General features: G+C 32.1%; 2 protein-coding genes and 1 long non-coding RNA gene across 6 annotated transcripts; 1 reads left to right on the plus strand and 2 right to left on the minus strand.

Annotated features, from left to right (window-relative positions):
* The first annotated feature begins 1,874 nt into the window (after nt 1-1,874).
* Nucleotides 1,875-3,211, plus strand: LOC113391845 (small ribosomal subunit protein eS21). Of its 2 annotated transcripts, XM_026627947.2 has the most exons (4): nt 1,875-1,993; nt 2,073-2,131; nt 2,439-2,630; nt 3,141-3,211. In XM_026627947.2, exons 2-4 carry the CDS (start codon nt 2,082-2,084, stop codon nt 3,148-3,150), a joined length of 252 nt encoding a protein of 83 aa, XP_026483732.1. In that variant the 5' UTR covers nt 1,875-1,993; nt 2,073-2,081; the 3' UTR covers nt 3,151-3,211. The 2 variants fall into 2 exon arrangements, with proteins under 2 accessions (XP_026483732.1, XP_026483733.1); XM_026627948.2 differs by lacking the exon at nt 3,141-3,211 and having other exon boundaries at nt 2,439-2,634.
* Nucleotides 3,154-5,726, minus strand: LOC135194260 (uncharacterized). Of its 3 annotated transcripts, none has more exons than XR_010309735.1 (4): nt 5,481-5,724; nt 4,894-5,020; nt 3,833-3,982; nt 3,154-3,278 (listed from the first exon to the last, which is right to left on the minus strand). It is a non-coding gene; the product is annotated as an uncharacterized LOC135194260 (long non-coding RNA). The 3 variants fall into 3 exon arrangements; XR_010309736.1 differs by having other exon boundaries at nt 3,157-3,278; nt 3,840-3,982; XR_010309737.1 differs by having other exon boundaries at nt 3,200-3,278; nt 3,820-3,982; nt 5,481-5,726.
* Nucleotides 5,727-6,492: 766 nt separating this feature from the next.
* LOC113391896 (uncharacterized) lies at nt 6,493-11,487 on the minus strand. The gene is made up of 8 exons (XM_026628025.2): nt 11,400-11,487; nt 10,982-11,108; nt 10,436-10,612; nt 9,613-10,060; nt 8,149-8,331; nt 7,750-7,883; nt 6,907-6,964; nt 6,493-6,764 (listed from the first exon to the last, which is right to left on the minus strand). The coding sequence occupies exons 2-8, from the start codon at nt 11,101-11,103 to the stop codon at nt 6,567-6,569; spliced, it is 1,320 nt and encodes a 439-aa protein (XP_026483810.1). The 5' UTR covers nt 11,104-11,108; nt 11,400-11,487; the 3' UTR covers nt 6,493-6,566.
* Nucleotides 11,488-15,557: the final 4,070 nt, after the last annotated feature.

The following is a 15,557-nucleotide window of genomic DNA, read 5'->3' on the forward strand; positions in this document are numbered from 1 at the left end:
TAACAAATATTTAAACTCAATTTGGCAATGATGATATGACTTCAATCAATATCAAAATATACTCAAGTAGGCACTCAAGTGTTTGTAAAAGAATACTTTTCATTCGTAATTTTATAGAATTGTATTAAACGTAACCACCTGTTCACAATGTAGATTCTAACGAGATAAACCGGCAAGAAACTCAGTAGTAACTCTTATCGAATTACATTCTAAATGATTTGCGTCTGAATACTCTTGTGTTGAATAATATGCCTTATATACGCATGTTTTTGTAAAAATCGATTTGAAATTATAAATCGGTAATTTTAAAAATATCAGCGAATTTACTATAGAATACGTTTTAAATCCTAGGAAAGATTTATTTACTTTACAGAGTCTAAACTCTACGGTCTTTAGAAACTCAGCTGAAAGTTTATCCTTGCTTGTCGTGTTCATACAATGATTATCACTGATTCTATCAAAATGATCAATGTTACTGCGAATATACATAACATTGTTGTAAATATATTGTGACGCAACTGTAAGTATTCTTACTTTATTAAAAACATCTTGAAGGTATTCTAGCTCGTTAGGATAAAATACAAGCCTAGTTTGCTCAAGTTGTATAAAAGTGGGCGCCAGTTTACCGAAGGGTCCTCTAATACGATAAAATCGAATTGCTTTTCTTTAAAACCATAGATAAAATTGATACACGAGTATATGTTTTAATATTGTGTGAACAAAAAGAAACCTTAATTATTTTTAAGTACAATAAATGTTCCTTATTAAGTGATATAAGAAATAATTTTGATAAATATACAATAATTTTTGTAACATCGACAATAAAAACATAATTTGTTTTATTTACACACTAAAAATCTTGTTAATTAAATATTATGTTTATAAGAAGACTTTCGTGGCTTCGTGTAAATATCATCAAATAAACCTCCTCAATGCAATATAGAACGTATTACGATTACTTATTAATAGTCAAATAAAACACTGCAACTGGGGTCTAGGCTTATAAACAATTTGGGAACCTGTGTAGGCCATCCGTCGAGTCGTTACGGTAGCATGCGCAAGCGATCCCATGAATAATATATTTTTTAAAGAACCCTAAGCTATGGATAGTGGATACTATGTTAAGTATTATTTTTATGATGATCTAGAATAGTGTTGTATCTCGATAGTCCACTATCGATAGACTATCGATAATTAAGGTGTTAGAGAAAGTAACGATAGTATTGTCACGTGTCAATAGTATTGCTTACGGAGTGCTATCGATAGTATCGATAGTACTGATCAAAACGATACTATCGATAGATAGATATCGATATCCTGAATAGTTTTCAAGATCAACTATCGATAGACAAACTATCGATAGTTCTGCATCGCTGATCTAGAATAGTAACAAATAACAATACTGTTTGGAATAACTTGACAAATTTATTATGAACCGAAATCACAGCTGAATCGGTCGTCAAAAATAACGGATTTCAAATCCAGGCAAGCACATAAGTGTTTTAAAAATATACATATGTATAAATTTCTAAGTCTAATGATAGCGCGATTTAACTTACTTGTAGCGCCATCTCTTATTGATATTGTAAATCACATGACAATATAGATTATAATATTGTAGATCCCAATGCTTGCCACAACAAAAAACTAGTTGAAACTGCTCCATGAAAAAAATAAAAACTAATGAACTTTAAAATATATATTTTATATTATTACAATCAACAAGGGAGCTTAACCGTTACCGTATACATTTTGAAAAAAAATATAAGTATTTATATTGGCTTTTATTAAATCCACTTTAAAAACCATCTTTATATCGGTATATGATAATATTATATTATTGAAGAGTATACTCTTAAACATTTTTTTCATTTTTATAATCACTACGATCAGCTAGTAGTTTCTAAATTTTGTATCTTCGTTGTGGCAACTTTACGCGGCAGCCATGTTCTTTTTGCTTCTGACGTTTGATCGTTTCGCGTGTTTCTTTTAGGTTAGTTTTGGCTCAAGTCTAATTTTTGTGTAATTTATTGCAAATCAGTGAATTAACTGTGTTTAAAATCTTATTTCAGAAAAACAAAATGCAGAACGACGCTGGTGAATTCGTTGACTTGTACTGCCCGAGGAAATGGTGAGTTAATCTTACACATATTTCTTTTTGAAATCTCATTGTTTTAACGCAATACCACGATTCGTGTTAATATTAACATTGTTTGAAAATTATTATTACTTAATAAGCGTTGCCCGCAAAATTTCTTATGCATCTTGCTTGATGCTTTTATAAATCAACAATTCCCATGTATTACTTTACAAAATAAGCAGTTAAAATATTTTTAAGGATTTAACTAATTTATAACCTCATAAATGTCTTAATATTGTATTGCAATAAATTAACAAGAGGACCTTCAATGTTTATTGTGATTCTTCTTTTTTTTTAGCTCTGCGAGCAACCGTCTTATCCACGCTAAGGATCACGCATCCGTACAGCTCGTGATCGCCGATGTGGACCCTGCCACCGGCCGCGCTGCTGACACCAACAAGATGTACGTCATCTGCGGTGCCATCAGACGCATGGGAGAGTCTGATGACTGTATTGTCAGACTAACCAAGAAAGATGGAATCTTAACAAAGTGAGTCAAATTCTATTTTTTGACATCGGATTATTTTTAAATAAATCAATTAACCACAGAGAACAACAATGTTTTGATTGTATTTGATGAACACAATCTTAACAACAAACACATTTCATATGAATAATTGCATTGGGAATGGATTATTTTACCTTAAAAACAATTAACAAAAATATGTATCAATCCATATTCAAACTGAATTAAATGTTGAGTTAGCTAGACTAAACTAGCTAGCTTAACTAGACTGAGACTACTTCCGTATACCCATGATTATTATCCATATGGATACTGTAAGTTGATTTATTTTGTTACACTATCACAATTTACCCACGTCATGTGCTCATCGTTGAACATATACTATAACACTGATACATACTAAATATAAATTAGGATTTCGCCGAACCAGTGATTAGGGAGATAAATAATTGAAAACAATCAAGCTCAGCATCTTATATTTAATCATAATTAAAAACTTCATGATTTGATAAAAAAACTAATGTCTTGTTTCAGGAACTACTGAGTAGTCGTGTAAGAAGCATATTTTATAAGAAAAAAATCAATAAAAATTCATAAAAAGTCAATTTGTTTTATTTCTTGTTACATTTTCCACTTGCGTTTTATCAGATCTGGACATTGGAGTAATTGAATCTGCGGATTAAATTCATAATTCAATATTATAAACTATAATAATCTTAAAATGTAACTCAATACAAATTTGCATTTAGTACGAGCCTTTGAATAACTTGTTATTGTTAGTATTTGTGAGTCAAATTCTGCAATAGATTACTTAAGTTGAACACAACCGAATGATTAATAAGTACTAGTGGTCGCCCGCGGCTACGCTCGCGTTTTAGTTTGGTCGTCAGATTATAGGCATAAAAGTCGGTTCAAATATTTGGCCTTGAAAGAGCATTAAACAGATAGTTACTTGAGTCAAGGATTAAAATGATGAATTAAATATTGATCTATTTACACTAAACCATAATATATTTAACCAGATCTGTATTGTTAATAGTCTATACTATAAATTAAGATATTTTTTTTGTAAAGGCTAAAAACTACTAATACTAAACCAATATACATAAAACTTATACAAGATGCTGCCCTTATCGGAGAAGAGGAGTTAGTATAATTATAATGCTATACAAGTTACTGCATTTGACTGTTTCATCTATAAATTACATGTTACAAGTTTGGATTACCACGAACATTTATCTGAATCCGCCACACCCAGGTCGGCCACCGGGAGGCGGGCGGCAGATTGTTTTCTTCTTACAGCCCTTCGCCCCCGCGACCATCCACGCCGCACACCACGCCACCCACCACACATAACGCCATAGCAGTGAAAATACCTAAAGTATAAAATCATATTATGTTTAATAACTATAAATAATGTAAATCAAAGTAAGATTACGCCAGTGTCCATTTGTTGGAACTACTTATTAGTACACACACAGACAGGCAGGCAGAATTTGACAATGTCTTCCTTCCAAAAAAATATTAGCAATTACGCTTAATTTGAAAAAGTAAGAATTAGAATTAATTATGTCCGAGAAATTCATTCTTACAATATATACATATAATATACATACAATATAATATAGGCTATTATTATATATAATCTGATTTAGCATATTTATCTCATGTAATTCGTTTCAATACAAGTTCGAAGCCCGGTGGATAAAGACTTCAAGTCCTTGAAGCAATGGCGACGTTATTCGCATTGTATTAGATCGAAATGAACATTTTCAATTCTGTATTAGGGACTTAGAAGTTTTACAGTAGAGAATTTCGTTTACATTATTGCCAAAAAAAAATCATGTTGTCCATGATAAAAGTTAACATAAAGTATCCAGTGTTAATAAAATAGTTTTTTTTTATTAAAAAAATATAAGTCACTGGAGGTTTCTGTCTCGGAAAAAACGTCTCGTTTACCCTTAATCTGGGTTAGATTGTGTGACAATCAAAAACCAACTTAAACATAACGAATCAGTAAAAAGTAATGAATTTGTCTATGCGAAAATATCTTCAATCAACAAAGAAAATCTCATTATCATAGATCAATATCTTATTATTTCTACTATATTTGACAGTACGCCAGAAGGCTTTGTACCAGTACAGTATAGCTATTGTCTGATATCTCTAACTACTTATATTGTGAATTAGAGGTTAAGCAACACTAAAGCCTTGATAGTGTAAATAATACACAAAACACAAGTTATATGCCTTTATAATTAGTGTATTTTAAATTAGTAAGACATACCATGATTCTGTCAATAAAAAACCTCAGTCGATGTTCTTATCATCTACCAGTACTTGGGCTTGCAACCGCCGGGACAGCGCGGGGGACGGCAAGACGATTTTCTCTTACAGGCAAAAGCGCTTACAACCTTAATCAATAAACAATATTAATGACTTACCAAGCAATTAGTTGAAAACATATATTAAATAAGGTTATTTAAGAAAACCCTGGATACTTATTTAGATGAATAAGAAGTGTGTAAATAATTCAAGGAGTTTTTGGGCGGTTCCACAAATATACAAGTTGCCAATTTCCATAATGCTATACATTCTTAAAACATTTTGGTCCATAAAATTGAAATCATTAATTACAATAATATGACTCTCAGGACTAAAACTGTTGCCGTGACGTTTAAACTGACGTAACTTTAGAAATGATTTTAAGATTTAAAATATTTGAACATTTAGGAGAACGCGAAACGTTGAATATTGATTTATTACCATGAACGGCTACTGAGAGTAATTCGATAATTTTCACGATCAAGCAAAGACCGTTTGGCCAAGATAGCACCACAAGAAACGCTTGTCATTAAAATGCTCAAATTATACCTGTATCAGAAGAAACAAAAGCCAGCAAAGACCAAGTTCAAAGTTCTTCATATTTACTTGAAATGTAATTTATGTTTTAATTCTTTCCAGCATATTAAATTTTTACATGTTTTTCATTTTTATATATTATTATAATATGTATTATGAACTTGTAATTTTGTCATGATTGAAAATTTCTTTTGTTCTGTCAATTCAACTTAATCGTAATATTAATTTTCTGATCGATGACGCTGTCATTGTTAAGGAGGTTCTACGGTAAAGAAGAATAGGAGAAAATTGTATTACTTCATAAATGTAAGGAACTAAACTTGTTCATGTAAAAGCAATGTCGCTTTGATTGCCCAAATTTTTGTATAAAACACGACTACGTGGAGTGGTGGCAAGAATGCTAGCAGCATTTCATTCAGCATTTATCCATTAATCAAATGTCTACATACACAAATTTTATACCCTTTACAGAGTTTTGAGCACCTTAATCTGACTTGTAAGTGCAGATTTTAGTTAGGCTTTTGATTTAAATTTTCATTAATTACTTAATGTTTTTTTCATCGTTGTTGGTAAATATGTAATATTTCATAATTTAAGGATACTAAGATCAATATATCGCGGCTACTGGCTATTAATCCACTTGTCGTGTCATAAATTCTAGAATTCCACAGGGCTCATGCTTGGGTCCATATTTTTACTAGTTGTTTTTTTCACGAACTATTTATAATATTTTCTTACTGTGTTATAATATATTGCTACTTATGGCTAAATGGAAAGTTTTAGTATATTAAATATTTCTTTTCATAAACACATACACTTAATCCCTCTCGTCGCTTGTTCTAACGCCAAAGAGAAGTATTTAGTATTGTTCTGTTCCGGTTTAAAGGGTCAGTGAGGTAGTATAATGTTTGGTCATAGGTGGAGAGAAACTTATAACTAATATGTTTTGATTTAAGAAATGTGTAATGTGTGGATAATAATATTGTGGTATAAAATAATAAGAAATATTTAATCGCGTGCAAACTTTATTAAAAATAAAACACAATACATAACATCACAAATGATTATAATACTAAATCAAATAAAAGTTCCAAAGAATTATTTATTGAAATACTGTCTTATAATTCGCCAGTATTCACGACACAGCGCGCACACGGAGCGAGTGCCCTCGACCTGGTCGCCCAGCGCCTCCGACTCGTAGTCGCGTGCGTTCTGTCGTTTGTGCGGTGGACGACTGGAACTCGTGCGTTGGCTACTCGCTCGTAACTCTTGTAAGCGTTTAGCTTGCGAATATAACTGATAATATACATAAAAAAGATATTACTAAGGCCGTATTTAAGTGAGAATTATTAAAATCCATAGACTAACTATACATTTAGAGATCATTTAATAATATGTAAATTAACATGATCATTTGAAAATAACTAAATTAACTCACATGCAAAGGGTTGTCCAAGTCGAAGACATCGCTGACCGAGCCGGCGTCGCTCAGGCAACTGCAATCAGCCATATTGTTAAAGACTAATTACTTAAAATCCACCCATAACACTGTCAATGTGATGATATGCCAACTACGCAGTGCTCTCTGAGACACAGGGGTACCTTACATGGAGTTTGAAAGTCCAGGCTGTTATTGAGAATTTTTTAAAAGAAAAATCTAAACTATAACTTTTTATCAGTCCGACCTGGAATTTGATTCCAGGACCTCAGGATATGCAGCCTATATCTAGCCACTAGACCAAAGAGGCAAACAGTCAGTGAACCGTCTTGCTCACAATTTAACCTATTTTTTTCGCTTGAGTGCTTACAATTTAACCTATTTTTTTCGGTAGATGATAAACTGTTCCGGTTTGAAAGGTGAGTGAATCAGTGTAACTAACATCTTAGTTCATACATTTGTTAGGAACTGTTTACATTATTTTTTCACAAACTAGGAGAAATATAAGGATTTTTTTATGATATAGGTTGGTGGCCTAGGATATGGGCCACCTGATGGTAAGCGGTCACCACCGCCCATAGACAATGGCGCTGTAAGAAATATTAAACATTCCTTACATCACTAATGCCCTACCAACCTTGGGAACTAAGATGTTCCTTGTGCCTGCTACACTTGCTCACTCACCCTTCGAACCGGAACACAACGATACTGAGTATTGTCGTTTGGCGGTAGAATATCAGAGTGGGTGTTACCTATCCAGACGGGCTTGCACAAAGCCCTACCACCACTTAACATCAGATGCCCAATTTGATAACAAAAAAATATTAATACAAAAAAAATCACCCATCGCCAGCAACGTGATTTCTCCCTCGTCCCACTGTTGTAACATTCATCGCGTATTGTGTTTTGAGTTGACGTCTTTCAAGAGATTGATTTATGGGCTGTACACGACCGTTCAGTTTGCTCGTATGAAGTACCTTTATTGGAAGCTTATTGTATTAATAAAAAAAAAAAATAATGGATCATATTTATATTAATTCCGATAATTCATTATCGTTTTCAATATATGAATCGTACATTATTTTAAATTTTAATTTTAAAAAACGCATTTTGTATTTTAACAACTCTATTAAGAAAAATGATATATATAGAGAATCAACGCCCTTTATTCCAGAACATGGGATTTTTAGAAGGCGCACAATGATTTATAGCATTTTTAAATGGCACATTTATGCCAGTTACCTTTACGGTGTCAAAATTTCTTCCCCTTCCGTCGTCCGTGGCCACCACCTTGTCACACATCGACACTGACTCGGAGGACTGCCTTACGAGGTGAGTTTGAACGGGCACGCGTCGAGTCGCAAACAGCTGGCTTAGTTCGTCTAATTTTCCCATTATCAAGTTGTAGGTTTTACATGAGTCAGACTGTATCAAATCATTTCAATCAAACATCAGCAATTTATTAACGTAAAGCAATGTTAAATTTAAAATATTTATCTACAGGCTATCAACGCGGTACTTATAGGCTATTTGACTGGTTTTTAAAATGCATTTTATATTATTTAATAGAGGTTAAGGAACCCAGTAAAAGTTGTTTTTTTTTTAATTCTAGTACATATTTTGCTGAAGAATATCAAATTAAAAATTCTATATTTAAATAGCGCGCGAAAACGCTACTTTGACGATGTGGCGCTGTAAAAGGGTCGGTGACGTCACTTGCCTGTATTGTAATCTGTGGCACATATAAGCCACATACAGTAGGCAAACGAGGTTAATAAGCAAGTGACGTCATCACGAGCCCGACCAATCGGGAGCGTTTTTTGTCACGTGACAAACGTTTAAAAAAATGCATTTTTATTTATGGAATTTTGAATAAATTAATTATTATTTTCAACTTTCGTTGATAAATAACCATTTCTAAACTCATAATATATACTGATTACAATAATTGACACTTTATTTTTCGCATTGTCAAATAGCCTATTAGCAACTTGGAGTGGGAGACAGAAAATATCATAATATGAAGTATAGGGCTCATCAAGATTTAAATTATGTAATTGATTAAAAATAATGGTCATATGACGTATTTTTTATGAGCTGCCAAAATATTCTTGTGTTTTCGGAGCAGTCATAAAAGCACTTTTGAATCTTCACGTTACAGTGTTAAATTCAATATAAATCTTGTATGTTCGGAAAGTAGATTATATCGTAAAGAACCGGCAAGAAACTCAATAGTTACTCTTTTCCAACATTTAAATTACATCTATTATTTTTTTAAATATATTCTGCCCAGAAATCATTATATACTAAGTCCACACGTTTTTTATCTTCAATTGAATCAAATCAAATCAAAATGTACTTTATTCAAGTAGACTTTTACAAGCACTTTTGAATCGTCATTTAACAAACTATTTAAAGTAAAGCTACCACCGGTTCGACATTTAGATTCTACCGAGAAGAGCCGGCAAGGAACTCAGTAGAACTTTACTCTTTTCAACATCTAAAATTACAGTCGTGTTAGTTACAATTATATATGTATGTTATGTCTCCTGTCTGGAAGTCAACAAGCATTAACTCCACGAATAAGATGCTTATTTAGTTTTTGGACATTAGCTTTAATTTTTTTAATAGGCCAAGTTATAAATAACTGCAGAATCTTATTACAGATACGAGTATCATATAAATCGTGTATTTCAAAATACTCACGCGATGTTTGTCTCGCATCTTAACATTTCTCGTGCTACAACTGCTGGATGTAATGTCACTTGTACAAGGTGAAAGATCACGATTAACGCGTTTAATTTGGCTTACATTTTGACCGAAATTTTGTTTCACACACAATGTGTTCTCATTCAAATCGGAATTCAAATATTGGCCAAACTGATTTGTATTTTGGTTCATACAGTTAAAAGTTTGAGTTACTCGGGGAGTGTTGGGAGAATTTTGTCCAACGTTTGTGACATTCGGAGTTGCTGTTTGAAGAATATTTTGTGCGATTTGCGGTTGCACTAATTTCTCGCAAAGTTCAGCGACTCGTGCTATTTGTTGCTGTTGTTCGCGTAACGCCTTTTCGCAAGCAGCTTTGAATTCGCGCACTGACGAGTTTGAGCCCGCCACTCGACTTGACTCGCGAGATTTTTCTACGCTAACACGTCTGAAATATTTTTAATAATACAATAATGTTGTAATATATCTTATATTAACGAAACTTTGACTTAACGTTTTTGAAAGTAAAGCAATATTTACCAAATGCTGTGAGTCAATTTGAGCATCTAAAAGTAACTGAAGCAAAAGCATATGAAAACCAACCAGAAATTATGGAATATTTTCTCAAAAATGAATATCAAATTAATATGTTATAGCCGGTTTGAAAAATGCCTAAATAATTATTCAAAGAGACGTAATTACATTATTGAGATAAGTATTACTTTTATTATACTCTCTAAAACATAAAGGCATTAACATTAAGCGAAGTTTACGATCTATTTGATTTCACGCAGACAATCGCGTTAGTTTTAAGCTTTCCTACCTCTGTGGTCGATGTCTTTGCCTCAGATAACTACCATCGGACAATCCAGAGTCGTGCGAGTATTGCTTGCAGTGATCCCGAGTGTGTGTGTGCGATTGCAAAGGACTACTATCGGTACTGGAGCTGACATCTACTGGTATTCTGTTTATACCGCCCGCATCCACGATCAAGCGCTCACTGTAATATTATATAAAAGCATTAGGTTTCTGTTACGTGAGCTACTTTTGACAATGCCATTCCTTTTAGACAAAAGATAATATACAGTGCCGAACATAGACTGCACCTGCGTTTGCGCAAACATCGTCCTATGTATAACATATTCAATGTTCTAGGCGATCGCTTGATGGATATAGGACGCGTATTGCAGCGCCAACTACCGGTGAGTCTCAACGTGGAATGGTCGAGTTATTAATTATCTGTTCGAGTTACTGAATTGTTCTCCATAACTTTTGTTTCTTTTCTACTTTTAGATAAGTAGTTATTTCGAATAAAGGCTTAGTTTTAATATACTTCTAAGATAAAGGAATAAATAACATCAACAGTTACCGGGTGTGTTGAGGTCGGTGTCGCGAGGGTCGTACCGTAGCACGCATGTAGCGATCCAGGTCTATGATGTCCGTGCCGTTTACCCTCGCTGGTGTTCCGCGCGACACAGTCGACGCAGACATTGCGCCTTTACAGCATACATAAGAAATATATGTATATTAAAATGTCGAATGTGATATGACGACCTTATCAGAGGGTCTTTAATTAGTAAGTCTTTTATGTGCTAAATTGTTTTTATAAATCATTTAGAGCTAGAAACGTGTCCGAAGTATTTTCCGCTTTCAATGGAGTGGAAAAGTAAAGTGGAAATTCGTAATTTAAAATAATAGTTGAAAAGAAAAAAATGTATTAATAAAAATAAAAACGAAATGTTTTCAATCATGAATAAGGGGTGAAATTATATCTTAACCTGTTGTACCTGATTAGTGGTAGGTGGTAGGCCTCCAGTTTGTTGCTGTACACGTAACTGACACGTGAGGCATGATTGACGTTTGGCAAGATGATAAGCGTCATATTGATTACATCTTCTTAATCTATGTTTAATTCTATGGCAATCTGTGATAATAGTTTTTATATTGTATTTCGACAAATAAATTACAGCTTGTGCTGATTATATATTATTATTATTTTACTTGCTTATTGTATTTAAACTTGTAATATGACGAGCCAAAATTAGCTGTTTACTCTGCTCCTGGTAAAACTACGATTTATAAATATTAGTCTTTTCAAGCGAGAAAGTCAATTGAAGACAATTTAGGTCATTACGTCAGAAATCGAAGTAATGACCTAAATATGGCAATAAAATATGGCAAGTTGAAGAAAAAACAGCAACTTTTCTGTTTGAGTTTAACTATTATGGATCTTAGACAAAGCAAGAGTTGATGCAGTGTCATAAAATGAAACACTTCCAAAAAAATAAATTTATCTATCGACCGATGAGGCCATTACCATCTTTTGAGACACAACCTATTCAGAGAGTAATCATTTTTTTTTATTTTTTTTTTCTTGTCATAGGTGGCAAACGAGAAGGACGCTCACCTGATGGAAAGTGACTACCACCGCCCATGGACATCTGCAACACCGGGGGGCTTGCAGGTGCGTTGCCGGCCTTTCGGGAAAGAGTACGCTCTTTTCTTGAAGGTTCCCAAGTCATGGATTTTTAAAAGCGGGGATGTACTACGTTCCCTAACTAGACCGATTAAAATGTTTAATAAAGAAAAATAAGAAGGAAACTAACAAAAGCACGACACCGTGCACGTGCGCACAAGCTGTATGGCCATGTTTACCATTCAACGTTACATTTTGAACTATAAAGTTTTATATAATTATAAAACACAGGCAACACGTTAAAGTTAATACTCAACAAAAGGTTTGTGTTAAAATAAAACGACTATATAGAGTCGGCAAGTTAATTTTATTATTAATTAATTATTTTATAACAATCGATCTGTTATCTAGTGTGGTGTCCCAGGACTTGTTGGACGCGAACTTACAGACAAAAATATTTATACATTTTATTTTTGGACTTTGAATATCAGGGTAGTTTTATTCAATTAAATTTATTTATATTATATATTACATTAAATACACTATACACATGATACATATAACTATACCAGAAAACGCTGCTCGTTTCGGAGAAGGTTTTAGTATTATTACATAAATAACTGCGTTACGCAGTTTAATCCACTTAAACGCGCCGAGTATTATTTACTCGTAAATACACTTATTTCATTATTAATAAGACTCGTAAGACCAATACAAAGAAGAAACTGATTAAGACAGTTACAGTCTTTGGAGAAACATATATATAATAAAAAAACGGCATTCTATTGATAATAATAATAAAAACAAAAAATTTTTTCTGATGTGAGGGGTAACCTCCATAAACATATAGAGTCGCACTATAAGAAATATTAACAAAACCATACACTGACAACATAACTGACTTGATCCATTGTACCTGTCATTATCCTGGCTCACTCACCCTTCATTTGAGAATACCGCAATACAAAGTACTGATACTATACAATATATGACACTTAATATACAATTACTAGATTTCTGAATAAAGTATCTACAAATATATAATCATAACACTAAGATCAACTGGCTATTTTTGAAAATATAAGTTTTCCTCTATTCATAGCGTTAGTAGGTATTATACAATTTAGTATTTATATAGGAACGATTATTATTACATTTGTTTAAAGCGTTCTTAAAGAATATTCAATTGAACGAAACACAGACTCGAATTATACAGACTGTCCTAAAAATCGACGACAATTTTTCAGGATTTGTCAGATCGGCTCATAATGATCCAGAATAAATTGCTTTTCAAATAGTTCTATTTTTTTTTGTAATAAAAATTAATTGAGCAGAATAAATTTACCTTATATATATACAAACATATATGTAAGTAAATTTATTTTGCTAACTGTATTATAACAAATTATTAAATAATAAGAAACACACATCATAGCATAGACAAACATTTGACCACATAAAATCCAATATGGCTGACAATATTGGCATATTGCCAAATTCTGAAAGGGTTTGCATTTTGTGCGCATATAATAACATAGCTATACAATATATACATATATATGTTCATTTGATTGTCCCGAATGTTGTCTTAGACCATCTTTTAATTGAACCTCTATACAGTCATCATGACAATTGCGTTTGGCTCTTGTCATAACTGTCAGTAGATACTACGGTATGCAAAACGTATCCTACAATTGTCTACAGACTTACAAATAACGACCTAACACGTAGTTTTAACTAAAAAAATCTAATTACATTGTATAAATAACTATATATTTACATAAACATTACATTTGTCTGCGAGTCCGCGTCACTTACGGCACTTATATAAATATTCGACTACCATTTGGATCAGTTTCTTAACCGCATTTAAAAGCTAATATGTATTTAATCACATTTGAGTAAATAACATACATCACATACAAAAAAAAAAACTGTATACTCGATTCAAATTTAACCTTATTAAATATACCAGTTTCACTGATCGTTATAAATTACAAAAAGTCGTATGTGCATACACGAAATCATATGTAGTGATTACATTATAAATTTTTATAAGTGGTATGAGCCCACTCCCATCGCTGGGCAAGGGTATCCTTAAGTAGAAGGACGTTTGGAGGGTTCGGTGAAACCGGAATAATCAATAACAATATATGTATGTAAAATTAATATCATTCAAAATAATATAAGATTTATATTTTATAAATTGCAATATTGGATTTTAATCCACTGTCATTTAAATGAATGGAGAGTAGTAACTTTGTCTTTAATTAAATCAGTTTAAAAGATTTTTAAAATTTCATTACAATGCAATAATTAAAATTGTTAAAAAGTAAATTAAGTATTCATAAAACTCAATAAGAATTTTATTTTTTTTACAAATCAATTTGTACAGATAACACATAACATTCTAAAATTAAAAAGAAATAATATACAATGAACTGTATTAATAATATATACGTATTAATTCCTTTTTAAATCACTGGCCTTGAAATATTAAAAATCGGCTATCTCGCTCTTCCCAAGACAGTATCTTCGAAAGAAAAAGGATAAAATATATTTTAGCTACAATACATTAAAAAAAAAAATGAAAATTAGTTCGTATATAATTATTTTTTTAGTAGTAATGATTTCATTTTAGTTTTGTATTCCGACACATGAAAAGTCTGTATTCTATAATTTAAAATAATTTCAAATATGTAATAGAGTTCAAACAGGACTGTTTAGGGTAAATAATGATCTTGTAGCCGAGTGAGTGAGTTAACAGTCATGTAAGCAATAAATTGATAGATAGTTACAAACAGTTTTTAATTGTTTTTAATTTAGAATAAATAATTAGTAAGAAAATTAAGTCCGTTACATTTGGGAACGCTTCGTTTGAATTCGATATTTAGAGACTTATTTTAGGGAGTTTACCGACTTTCGTTGTTGCTTTTGAAGTCTTCCATTTTGAATAGGCTAGCCAACTACGCGAGGCACATTATAGGGCACAAGTGTCACACAGTCTTAATTGTGGTGAGTTTCTGAGTTCAGGCATATGACAAAATACTTTAAGAGCTCTCCGAGGACAAGGTATTTCTAGACAGAAAAACTAGACCTTAGAACCACTGCAGTCTAATAACAACTATATCTTTGTAATGTCCACAGATAACACAGAAAACGATATACTACTCTCCCCCCATATGTCGGAACACAATAAGAGAAACAGATTAAAATTCATAACCAAAACAATAACAGATTAAAAAAATATAAAAGATAATAAAAAATTGCGGTTTTTAATAACAGTATATAAAACTAATTACTGATTTGTACATCAAGTTTTAATTAAGAAAATACAAATATTTAATATTATATACAAAAAAATAAAATAAACAGTTCTACAACAAATCATTAAAAATATTAAAATAAAAAAACCTATAATATGTTTCTAATTATAATAATGTAAAATAATTATTTATTAGTAACCTTAATGAGTGCTAATTCAAAATAAAGCCTCAAACGATCGTTATATCACAATTACGAGGCTGTA

The sequence above is a fragment of the Vanessa tameamea genome, chromosome 28, assembly GCF_037043105.1.
Source record: "Vanessa tameamea isolate UH-Manoa-2023 chromosome 28, ilVanTame1 primary haplotype, whole genome shotgun sequence".
In the NCBI taxonomy this organism is placed as follows: Eukaryota; Metazoa; Arthropoda; class Insecta; order Lepidoptera; family Nymphalidae; genus Vanessa; species Vanessa tameamea.